The following is a 13,329-nucleotide window of genomic DNA, read 5'->3' on the forward strand; positions in this document are numbered from 1 at the left end:
TTGTTCCTCTTTCCTGTGCCACTGACCACAGCCATCTGGCATGCTGAACAGAACCGTGTGCTCTATCTCTCCATCTTTCCATATTCCCACCTCTTTTATTTGCCAACTAGATGGGTATTTAATGATGGAGACATGTTCATAATTAATTTTTCAGGGTGTTTTTTCACATCACAATAGGTCTATTTAGTTTATTTTTAAGGAAAGAAAGTGAAATAATGTGCAATTATTGGATTCTGCAATTTGTGTGGATGACACTCAAAGCGGAATTCATCTGCGTATCTAAATATTGACAGATTTATGCAACAGTGACTTGTGTGACAGTGCATCAAATGCACACTGAAAAAAATAGTTTAGAATTTACTTTGAAACAAATTTAACAAAGTAAACTTCACATATAATTTCAAGCGAGACGGCAAGTAACACATTGAATTAACTAAATAAACTGAAATATATTTGCTTGTAAAATGTGCTCCAATAATCTGTTTTATTTACTTTAATTTGCTTGGAAAATTTTTTTTTTTTTTTTTTTTTTTCAGTGCATAGGAAATAGCTTCAATGAATTTCACTATACGAAGAATGCAAATGACTTTTGTTAAATGTCCCGTCTGGGTTTGGTTTATAAATAAATGATCTGTAAACAATGTCTTACCCCATTTAATGAGAAATGCATGGTCCACTAGGGACTTGTGGGCTGCGTGTGTGTGACCAAATGCCCCCACAAGAATGGTAAAACCATAAATTGCCTACATTGATGTTAGTGCTAGTTCCCACGCAGAAAACACATGCTAAATAATGTCTTAATAAAAATGTGAAAATGCAATAAATGTCATTAGCTCAGTATAAAAACCACAGAACTCAATAAAAAGTCCCAAGCGAGACAGAAAAACAATGTGTGTCAGAACATGATGCTAACAACCGCTCTAATTTGCTCCTGAAATCACGCAGAACAAAATGAAACAATTATAATGTAAAAGGTATTTTACAACAAGTTCCCATTAGTCAACGTAATCTAATGCTTGAAATATCTATGAGTAATGCATTTGTTACAGTATTTATTAATCTTTCTTAACGTTAGATAATAAAAGTACATCTTTTCTACAAGAATTTCTTTCTTCTGTTGAACACAAAAGAAGGTATTTTGAAGAAAGCTAGTAACCAAACAGTTGACAGTAGCCATTGACTTCAGTAGTATGGGAAAAATACTATGGCAGTCAATGGTTTGGTTACCAACATTCTTCAGAATATCTTCTTTTGTGTTCAGCAGAAGAAAAAAACTCATATAGGTGTGGAATAACTTGAGGGATTTTCATTTTGGGGTGAACTATAAATTTACAGCAATTTCATATGTTTAACTTTGACAGTCCTACATCAGAATCTTACGATTAACTGCATGCTGCTTAGCGGCTTTTTTTTCCACCTGAAGGGATTCATGACTGCATTTTAAAGGCATTAAACTGCATGCCCAAATATTGGTTGCATAAGCAGTTGATTCAGCCTGTTCTTATTTGTTCTTAAAATAATGGTCTGTTTTTGGTTGGAATCCCCCAGCTTGGAAAGAAAGAAAGCGTAATATTTGAGCCAAATATCTTCTCTGAATGTGATATGTGTTGTGACAGAACATAGCAAGAGGCCTGAGGCAGTACATATACTCCACATCCCAATAAATCAGCACTCAAACTACATGTGCACCAGGGCAGTCTGTGGAGACCTGGCTGCTGTTAATCTGAGGTAATGTCAGCACAGCTGAGTGGATCCAGAGGTTCAGTAGCTATTCCTGGTATCTGTCTGCGTGTCTATCAGAGAAATACCCCCACTGTGATCTAAAGAGAGGTGTTGAGAGCAAACATTCTGAAACCCAGTTACACAGGAGAGCAGCAGCAGTTTTACATTGCATGAGAAAAAGCGGCGGGCAGGGGAATGCTAATTACAATCTTAGCTACTGAACTGAAAACACATAACATGATCTTTAATTAGTTTTTTTAATTATTCCTCACACCTCTCTGCTTTACTGCCATCACATTTTCTGTTGATAAAGTAGAGTGATAGAGTAGAGATTACAGTTAGCATGTTGTTGTTGTTAGTATGTTGGCAGAGACTGCTTGACCTACAGCTCCATATAAAAATGTTACATGGCACTGAGGGCTAATGAAAGCAGCTTTGACATGCCAGTGCTGTAGGTTAACAGCCAGGGTCTAGCTTTGATATATCATACTCAGGGTCCAAAATTAACATCTGCCAAGAGCCAAATGAGACAATAAATTGACTTTGGCAAGTAAATAAAACTGAATTACTCAGCAATGGCTGGTAATGTTACAAGGAACTGCAAGATAATATATGACTTGACTTGAAATGATAGTTTACCCTCACTACTGTAATGTATGTGACACGAGTGTGATTCAAATCAAAGATATAGGAAGTGTCTACTAAATCAAAAGGAAATGTCTACTAAAGTGGAAAATTGATCATTAAAGAGGACATATCATGAAAATCTGATTTAGTGCCATAATTAGGTCCCCGGTGCATCTACCAACCCAGAAAACGTGAAAAAGGGCAACCCATTAGCTTTGTTTTGGTAAGCCTTTCTTTGCAAGCATGTGAAAAAATGAGCCGCTCAGATTTTGCTCCCCTTGTGATGTAGGAAGGGGATCTTATTATAAAATCACCTCCCCTTAATACACACGTTTCCACCCACAACGCCGTCATTTTGTTTCACAAGTGAAACCGGTGTACCAGTGGCAAAAGTTCAAGCAAAGCATGCTAACTGTTCTGTCGTTGGATGCACAGATGAGCACAGAACACTATTTAGAGTCTTGTTAGCTTGGATAACCTGCAAGTTGACCCTGGCAAGCTGGATTGCTAAAAAAAAAAAAAGAGCGATATTTTGGAAAAATTATTAGACCACTCACAGCATTTGATAGCAAATCATAAACTTTAGTCTGGTGTGTATAGCTCTGTTTGGCAAACAGGTACGCTATGTATAGTGGGCGTCCATATGGGTTTTGCACAAAAGATTAACATGACAGCACATGCTAATTGAGGAGTTGAATCAAGTACATAAATTCATACACTAACCATTCAGAAACGTCCAGATGCATTCTAAAAGTCTCTTCATCAGTGTCTGACTCCGGTTTGAACAATGTAAGGCTGAACACCGTTACTGACAATCCTCATTTTGGTTGTGTGAGATTCTCCAGCTTTGTTGCTGTTGAGCAAACGTAGTGCAAGCTGTTAAAGCTCCGCCCTCTTTTGGAAAGCGGGCAAGGAGCAGCAGCTCATTTGCATTTAAAGGGACACACACAAAAATGGCGTGTTTTTGCTCACACCCAAATAAGGGCAAATTTGACAAGCTATAATACATTTTGAGTTATTTATTAAGAACATTAGCCACTTATTACAAAGGTCGTTTCAGGGTAGCTATTATGATGATACAGGAAAGAAATGTCCAGTAAGATCCATTTTGCAATGTAACAAAGATTAAAAAAAATATTTATTTTTTGAGGTTTCAACAAGTAAACATAGCTTTATGAATTCTGATGATAAAGGTAACAAAATAAAATCCTTATATCTGTTAGTCTTTTGATGATACTCAATGGTTTGAGTGAAAAAAAAAAAAAAGAAAGAAAGAAGCTAGCCAAAACCGCATTTATTTGATTAAAAATACAGAAAAACAGTACTATTGTGAAATATTATTAAAATCGAAAATTAAAATATTATTTGTGTTAATCTATTTTAAAATATTATTTATTCCTGTGATGGCAAAGCTGAATTTTTCAGTCTTCAGTGTCACATGATCCTTCAGAAATCATTCTAATATGATGATTTGCTGCACAAAAAGAATTTCTTATTATAATCAATGATGAAGACTAAATCTGTAATAAATCTTTGGGGTATTTTGAGCTGAAACTTCACAGACGCATTCTGGGGACGTATTACATCTTGTGAAAAATGCCATTTTAAGTCCCTTTTAAGTTGATCTATAATGCCTAGTAATTTTTTTCAATCCTAAACTGCATGTGATGTCTAATAATCCCAGCATTACATCACCCAAATGAGGAGCAAGTGGAATTATTTTAATGTTTTTTCTTCCCTTTTCCCATCAAACCACAGACAGACAGACAGATAGATAGATAGATAGATAGATAGATAGATAGATAGATAGATAGATAGATAGATAGATAGATAGATAGATAGATAGATAGATAGATAGATAGATAGATAGATAGATAGATAGATAGATAGATAGATAGATAGATAGATCGATAGATAGATCGATAGATAGATAGATAGATACTTTTGTCAACGTGGACTTCTCTGTGTGTTGCATTCTCAGACAGTTTCTTTATGTTTTTGTGTTCACAGATAAAGCAAGGATTTGAGAGCATGGGTTGGCAAGAGACCCTATGGGTTTTGACATCATTTATCTTGGTGAGTGGACCAAAACATCATTGTTTGTTTTATGCAATGAATTTTTATTCTATACACTCAAAGTGAAATGAGCACATTCTTATATTTAGAATTCAACATTTCACCCATTTTAACTTGAAATTGCTAAAACGTGCCACTATTAGTCGCCACTAAAGATTTGTTTTTTTGTAAACTGTCATTAGATGATTTCTTTCTTGATTACACCACCCCCACCCCAAAACTCTCCACTAGAAAAAATCCATTACTCACTAATTGCTCCAGTTTGGTAATTACAAGCGGAGATGACCTGAAAACCCGCAGAACTCTTGAGGCATGAAATGGTGGCTCCACAGAGTTCCATCAGTGCTGGTATCAGAGCAGCTGGCTCTGTGTCAGAATGATGAAATGGGGAGCATATGAAGCCCTCTGCATGTAGTACATTAGCACTATAGTAACACCACAACTGTAGTCACACACAAGCAAATAGCCTACTTCGCTAATTGTATGTGCACAATAAAATGTTTAAGTTCTCTCTGTGTATTTTTGACCTTGAAGCTACTTTCCCATGACTGTGAATAAATCTAACTTAGTGGAATAGTAATGAGCTTGCAGAATAGCATGGAGCATTTAAAAGTATAATGGGAAATGGCATTTAATTAAAGAGACTGAACAACAAAAACTGAGAGCAAGAGTATGGATTAGTATTAAGAGATTTAAAAACGGATCTAAAAAGAGCCTACTTATTTTCTATTAGACTTTAAAGATAAAATTGCAGTTTCTGAAACATGATGTTATCCGTTCTTGACATTCAGTTTCCATTGAAGGGCAAATGGTTTTCCTGACTGACTTGGGTGGTGGCCTGGTGGTCGTATGTATGACGTCATTTACTTCAAAGTTTGGAGTGACATCATATGTACGGCTGCTAAACTGCTACATGGGACATCAGAAACCTCACAGATGAATTTGGTGTTGTAAATGCGTTATTGTGTGCAGGTAAGACAGACGCACAGCACTAAAGGAGCTGCCACAGACTTTTCTCAATTTGTTTAATGGCAATAATGAAAAGGTGGGTTTGAGAGGATCTGCCAAAGTAAAGATCTCTGCACAAAAACATCAAAGTTTCAGTCGTAAATCAATGTAGAATTCATTACTGTGAGGTGTCTAAAAGGGGAAAAAAGGTAAAGCACTTTTGAATTGGCTCTTTGACTTCCCATTGAACTATAAGATGACTCACACCAACGACACAATGGTTAGAAATGCGCTTTGAATATTGATATCAAGCCCTTCTTTGTGGGTGAAGCTTTATCCCTATAACTCTCTTTTCTAGCAAAGCACTCGTTTCTGAGAAGGATTTCTTATCTTCACAATACTGATATGAGCAAAGGAATGTTTCTGCCAGTTCTAATGTGTATAATTACACTTTTTCAAATATCAAGCACCCATGTGATGTCCTCAGGACTGAGTAGGTGTGCATTTGTGATTGCAGGGAAAAAAATACAGTGGTGTGTTTATGGTGTTTCTGCTGTGGAAGGTTGTGTTCCATTCAGAAATGAACGGAGAATGACTTTTTAATCCCAGTCTAATTCCTGAGTTTGAATTGAGGTAGCAAACAGCGCAGAATTGTAAGGAAGTAGAATTAAAATGGAATAAAATTTATTTATGCATATAACTGCACTAGGTATATATTTACATAGATTACATAGATTAAAGTTTTTAAATTTCAAGAAAAAACTCGTTAGATTATGAGAACAAATTCGTTAAATTATGAGAAAAAACTTGTTAAATTTCAAGAAAAAATTCGAGATAAAATGTTGAGAATAAAGTCATAAATTACGAGAAAAAATCATTAAATTATGAGAACAAATTCGTAATTTAATGAATTTGTTCTCGTAATTTAACAACTTTTTTCTCATAATTGAATTACTTTATTCTCAACATTTTATCTCAACTTTTTTCTCGAAATGTAACGATATTTTTCTCATAATTTAACGAATTTGTTCTTGTAATTTAACAAGTTTTTTCTCATAATTTAATTACTTTATTCTCAACATTTTATCTCGACTTTTTTCTCGAAATTTAACAATATTTTTCTCAAAATTTAACAAATTTGTTCACGTAATTTAACGACTTTTTTCTCGTAATTTAATGACTTTATTCTCAACATTTTATCTCAACTTTTTTCTCGAAATTTAACAAGTTTTTTTCTCATAATTTAACGAATTTGTTCTCATAATCTAACGAGTTTTTTCTTGAAATTTAAAAACTTTAATCTCGAGATGGATTTATTTTTTTTATTATTGCTTGGCCCTAATCCTCTTCCGTACTTATGTACCAGGGTTGAAGAACACGTAATTTTTTTTCTCTTTTTCTATGCTGTAATTTAATTTGATTTGATTTTCTATCAAATTGTTTTCTGCATATCAGGGAATAAATGGGCAAAATGTATGTATTTATCTGTAATTATTCATGTTTTGTTCCAAAATTTATGTGTGACTGTGTGAATATATTTGAATTTTAATTGAGTAACGTCCACTTCATGTTATTCTCATTTAAATTTCAATGCAATATCCCACATCCTGTGAACTCATGAATTGAACGGGAGCCAGTTCTGAACCTGTTAGCATTCCACTGTACCGCCTGTGGTACAAATACCATTCAAAAGAGACCTTAGGAAATGTTTAAATACTGAATTTTCAACCTTGCTGCCGTGGTCAAGTTCATCTCTCTTTGCAGAGTGTAACAAAGGCTGGAACAACAGAGACAAAATCGGAGCCCGCCGCTGACTTATCCCTTACTCCTGTCATGATGGCAGTGGAGGGAGAGAGACTGATCATGACTCAGTCTCAGTATAAATGTCTGGAGCTCCTGAGCCGAGATGGATCCCATAATAAAACAGGTAGTTTTATTGTCAATTCATTTTCATTTGAATGGCAGACAATGGCGCTCTTAATCTTTTCATAACCATGTTAAGTACTAAAAGCACTTCATGGCTGAAAGCTATGGAAACAATAAAGGTTCGTCTCAAAAGGTAATGTGTGTTAAACTTTTTGAATGTTAAATTACTTTTTCCTATACCAGTTGAAAGAGGACTTATTGTGCTTTTTTACATTTTCAACTTTCTTTAGTGCTGTTTGAGCATAAAAAAGGTCTACAAAGCACAAAGTCACTCCAGTGGGAGTTATTCTCTATATCAGTGTTCACTGTTTCTGAACTTCCTGAAACTCATCGATTATAGTCTTGAGTTTTCATCCGGGAACAAACATGTCACAATATTCCTCATTTAAATTATTCCCGGCCAAGATATACTGTGCTTTTCTGAAGGAGGGGCTTCATAGAAACAGGAACTAAACAGAGCGTTATTGACAGACTGGGAAGATAGGTACGGAGCCCCTCACATGACATGCAAGAAAAAAAATGTAATTGTGCGCACGATTTACTAATTCATTCCCTCGAATTACTAAATCGAGTGCACGATTTACTAATTTGTTCCCATGCACGATTTATAAATCGAGGGAACGTATTAGTAAGTCATGTGCCCAATTTAGCCTACTATTTTTTTCCTGTGTGTCATGTCCAGGGCTCCTTAGATAGGAGCTGCAACAATGTGAAAAACATTCAAACATGAAAACCTATTTTAATAGACCCTGAAAACAAAATCACAACTTTAAAAAAGGTAAAATTAGGTCCCCATTAATGTAGAGACATTAAGACATTAACCGGTTGATTAATTCCCACGTGTAAACATTGTGGTTTCAACATTAGTTTACTCAACCAACGGTGTGATCTTGGGGAGAGACTGTTTGATCAACCAATGGAAGACAGGCAGATTTTTTTGTGCCACTAATGGTGCAGAAATAACAGCACCTTCAAATGGGTCATATCATATATTTTTCACCATGAGATCCACTTTTATTTTTTTGCTTTTTTTTTTTTTTTTTTGCCTCAAAAATAGACAATTTTTCGATTTTTGGATTGTACACATCTGCCAGTTTGTTGTTGAGTCCAATATAATTTTAAATGACCCCATCTTTCAACAACAGCCTTTGCAATACCTACATTAGGTTGTGAAATGATCACAAAACAAGCTGTGTAGAAATGTGCCAGGATAAGAAATAATCTAAATAATCTAAAATAATCAGGGACACTATCAAACATAAACTAGTTTTTAACATTGAGATTCTTCAAAATCATATGTGGAGGGGCAGGTGCTACACACACGTCCACACTGTAAACAAGAATTGTTAAAAAAGTCAGTTACCTGGTTGCCTTAAAAGTTTGAGTTCATTGAAAATAAATTTTTGAGTTAATACAATGTTGGCTATTGGTTTAATCTACAGAAACTCAAAATATTATGTTACCTGAACCACATTAAAGGGTTAGTTCACCCAAAAATGAAAATGATGTCATTAATGACTCACCCTCATGTCGTTCCAAACCCGCAAGACCTCCGTTCATCTTCGGAACACAGTTTAAGATATTTTAGATTTAGTCCGAGAGCTTTCTGTCCCTCCATTGAAAATGTATGTACGGTAGACTGTCCATGTCCAGACAGGTAATAAAAACATCATCAAAGTAGTCCATGTGACATCAGTGGGTTAGTTAGAAGTTTTTGAAGCATCGAAAATACATTTTGGTCCAAAAATAACAAAAAATACAACTTTATTCAGCATTATCTTCTCTTCTGGAATCCTTTCCATTGAATCGATTCCATTGAATCCTTTCATCTGTCGGCGTTGGTAATGCACTTTTACGTCACCGTGGTTGTTTTTGGCGATTAGGACATCTGCGACATGCACACTTACGCACCATTTAAAAAAATATAGCAATACCAAAATACAAACAATGTAGAATAGCTTGAATACAGCGTGCGTCTCCCTCAGACTGTAAACGAAGCTCGGGCGCACCGGATAACACGTCAGTAGCGTCACTGCGGAGTCGTGAACCCGGATTGACAACAGACCCGGAAGAGAATACAATGCTGAATAAAGTCGTACTTTTTGTTATTTTTGGACCAAAATGTATTTTCGATGCCTCAAAAAATTCTAACTAACCCACTGATGTCACATGGACTACTTTGATGATGTTTTTATTACCTTTCTGGACATGGACAGTCTACCGTACATACATTTTCAATGGAGGGACAGAAAGCTCTTGGAATAAATCTAAAATATCATAAACTGTGTTCCGAAGATGAACGGAGGTCTTACGGGTTTGGAACGACATGAGGGTGAGTCATTAATGACAGATTTTTCATTTTTGGGTGAACTAACCCTTTAATTATGAAAGTTGATTTGACAAGAAAAAATGTCATAAATTATGAAAAAAATTTTTACAGTGCAGAAACAGCACAAGGTTTGGCCATTTTAGTGTTGTGTAGTTCAGAAAGCTACAGCATGTTTTCACTGCACAATAAAATCTTGTATCTCAAAAGATCAAGGAACATTTGAGACCTCATGAAATTACCCCTTTAAAATGTCTATTTAACTTTTATAGGTTTGTTCTGCAGCAGATTCTGGGATGGCTTGCTCTGTTGGGATGAAACCCCAGCTGGAACCTTTGCCTCACAGAACTGTCCAGATTACCCCAGCTTTGACCCCTTGGGTAAGACTCTGCACGATCACATCTGATTGTCAATCCAGACCAAAATGCTCCAGACACTACAAATCACTGAGGTTTGACAGAAAGCATGACATCTGTTACATGTTTTTGGTCTGCCTATTATGAAACACAAGATGTTGCTCCAAAGAAAGAATTCCAAAGCACGAGCGCAGGCTGCTGGGATGATAAGTGAAGCTCTATAATGAAAAGGAGGTGATAAAATCACTGTCTCAAGACTGAGAAACATTCATATGAGCTTTTATTTAGAAGCGCAATAACAGTTTATTAGCTTGACAGGCAGTGTTGTTCTAAAGGGGACAAAGAAACTTTTCGATATCAAACATCTATGAGAAGTTTTTTCCTGATTCTAAATGAAGCCGTTGCCAGCTGAGCTAAGGATATAACAGGAGTTTACTGAGGTGATGAATTATTGATAATCTCTGCTGTTTGCTGATAGAGATCTCTCTCACAGCTCACTGTGTTTGTTCTAAGACATTGATTGATTCCAGAGACCGAGGGCTGAAGTCAATCACTGGAACAGCTTAGGGCGTATTTACACTAGGCACGGTTGCCTTGTACCGAACCCGAGCGCAATTGTCAGAGTTTGGGGGTCAAATGTGCTCCGGCACGGTACAGATTGGCTAGTGTGAGTACACCTTTAAAGGGTTAGTTTAACCAAAAATGAAAATTCTGTCATTAATTTAGACATTCATCTTTGGAACACAAATGAAGATCTTTTTGATGAAATCTGAGAGCTTTCTTTCTCTCCATTGACAGCTACGCAACTGAAACTTTAAAAAGTTCATAAAAATATTGTTAAAGTACTCCATATGAATTGAGCTGTTTAGTTAAAATTTTCTGAAGAGATTTGATCAATTTATATGATGAACAGATTGAATTTAGGCTTTGATTCACATACAAACATTCATCAACTCAAACATCAGTTGTGCTAAACAGAAGATCAAGCATGTTTGCCTGATGTGTGTGAGAACCAACAAGGTTCATTCTCGTGTTACGCAGCACGTTTGAGCTTCAGTTTATGTTCGCTGATCAATGTTTATATGTGAATAAAAGCCTAAATTCAACCTGTTCATCATAAAAAGCAATCAAGTCTCTTAAGAAAACTTGGACCAAAATGCTCAATTCATATGGATTAGTTTTACGATCTATTTATGAACTTTTTGAAGCATCAAAGTTTCAGTTGCATAGCTGAAGGGACAGAAAGCTCTCAGATTTCATCAAAAAGTCTTCATTTGTTTTCTGAAGATGAATGAAAGTCTTATGGGTTTGGAAAGACATAAGGGTGAGTAATTAATGACAGAATTTTCATTTTCGGGTGAACTATCCCTTTAAGCTCATGTCATTACACTAAACTCTCTTTTTCCCTGCAGAAAAAGTAACCAAATACTGTGATGAATCTGGCAACTGGGTACACAGTTCATCCATCAATAAGACCTGGTCCCACTGTCTCACATTCTCAAAGGAAAAAATTAAGGTAAAATATAGCAAACTAATGAGTTGAGTATTTGTTCATACCACATGAGTATTTTTTCATAACAAAAAAAATGGTTAAATTCCATAAGCAGATTTAAACACAAGACAGTACATATGCTTAAAACCTTTGTCACCAAATTCAGGGCATTGTATCAATGATTTTAAGCATCATGTCAGTACACTGAAGAGTTGCTGAGATACAGTGCCTTTTAGTCCTTTCCTACGGTGGCCCAGTAGTGCACAACACAACGAAATTAAAAAAGCAAACATAAGTTCACAGCACAACGAAATCGAGCCACAACACAACAAAATAAAGCCACAACACAACAGAATCAAGCCACAACACAACGAAAATGCTCCAGACCAATAGGGGGCTCTCAGAGCTCGGTAAAGATAGTTTTCCTTGCCACTGTTCTATAGAGTCGGCAGTAATATCAATACCAATATTTAATCAATAATTAAACAGTATGAAACCACTGTATATCGACATGAAATAATAATTCAATATCACCTACGTGCAAAATAGCTTCATATCTATACTTGTGAATGATTTGACGCGCTACCATGGCGCATGATGCAGGGAACGTCTACCAATCCCACCAAGTGGTTAAAACGTATAATTTGTATTCATTAAAATTACTTTTAACATTTAAAAACAGACATATTCAAATTCCAAAGCTTGTCAGTCTTACCAACAGGAACTAACAACCTTTGGAATTTGAACATGTCTGTTTTTAAATGTTAAAAGTAATTTTAATGGATACAAATTATACGTTTTAACCACTTGGTGGAATTGGTGGATGTTCCCTTCATCTTGCGCCATGGTAGCGCGTCAAATCATTCACAAGTATAAATATGAAGCTATTGTGAACGTAGTTGATTTTTAATTAATATTTCATGTGGATATACAATGCTTACATACTTAAAACTAATCATGGTATTGATATCTTTGTAAAACTGTCGACTTTATAGAACAGTGCCAAGGAATAGTAATATTACCGAGCTCTGAGAGCCCCCTAGTGGTCGGGAGCATTTCCGTTGTGTTGTTGTGGCTTGATTTCTTTGTGTTGTGGCTTTATTCCGTTGTGTTGTGGTTTTATTCCGCTATGTTGTGGCTTGATTTCTTTGTGTTGTGGCTTGATTTCGTTGTGTTGTGGCTTTATTTCGTTGTGCTGTGAACTTATGTTTGCTTTTTTAATTTCGTTGTGTTGTGCAATACTGGGCAACCATACTTTCCAGTTTGGGTGTGTTGAAAAAACATTTAATAACATTTAATTAAGTGACATGCAGTCCTTGATTATATGACAGGCCTGATGAAAATTTTAGGATAAGTTGACAAAATTCAAAATGGTCACATGCTATATGTCCATCTCTGGAAAAGCATTCTGGAAGACCAAAACAATTCAAATACAGTCAAGGCCAAATTAATTATAATTTGTTAGTAAATTAATCAATTATTATGATGTGTTTTGACCTCTAGATGGTGCTGTCCTGAGGCCATTGTTTCTATAGGTGTTAAGAAGACATAAACTCACTTCCTGTTTGGCATGTTTGCAGTCAAATATGTTAGTTATTACACAAAAATGGTGTGGTTTATCAAAAAACTTTAAACAACTTTTGACAGAAATTATCTTAAAATGATTTAAGGCAAATTTAGTGAAGATATGATCTGTAGGAGGAGATCAAAAGAATTTAAAGCTGAACTAAGTAACTTTTTTTACCTTCATAAATAGTCCTTACGATGGTTAATTGACTTGTAATGGTGTGTTTGAGGCGAGCACTAACCACCTCTGGCACGTCTACGCCAGAAAACAGCACTTGCAAGTTGAGCTT

At 35.6% G+C, this 13,329-nt stretch overlaps 1 protein-coding gene across 1 annotated transcript in view; it reads left to right on the forward strand.

The window, feature by feature from the left end:
- The first annotated feature begins 4,380 nt into the window (after positions 1 to 4,380).
- Positions 4,381 to 13,329, forward strand: part of calcr (calcitonin receptor) — a 42,347-nt gene continuing 33,398 nt past the window's right edge. Inside the window, exons 1-4 of the mRNA XM_067411753.1 lie at positions 4,381 to 4,425; positions 7,138 to 7,300; positions 9,898 to 10,005; positions 11,394 to 11,497. Of these exons, the coding sequence (XP_067267854.1) occupies positions 4,381 to 4,425; positions 7,138 to 7,300; positions 9,898 to 10,005; positions 11,394 to 11,497 (420 nt within the window). The remainder of the gene's footprint in view (positions 4,426 to 7,137; positions 7,301 to 9,897; positions 10,006 to 11,393; positions 11,498 to 13,329) is intronic.

The sequence above is a fragment of the Chanodichthys erythropterus genome, chromosome 15, assembly GCF_024489055.1.
Source record: "Chanodichthys erythropterus isolate Z2021 chromosome 15, ASM2448905v1, whole genome shotgun sequence".
Taxonomy (NCBI): domain Eukaryota; kingdom Metazoa; phylum Chordata; class Actinopteri; order Cypriniformes; family Xenocyprididae; genus Chanodichthys; species Chanodichthys erythropterus.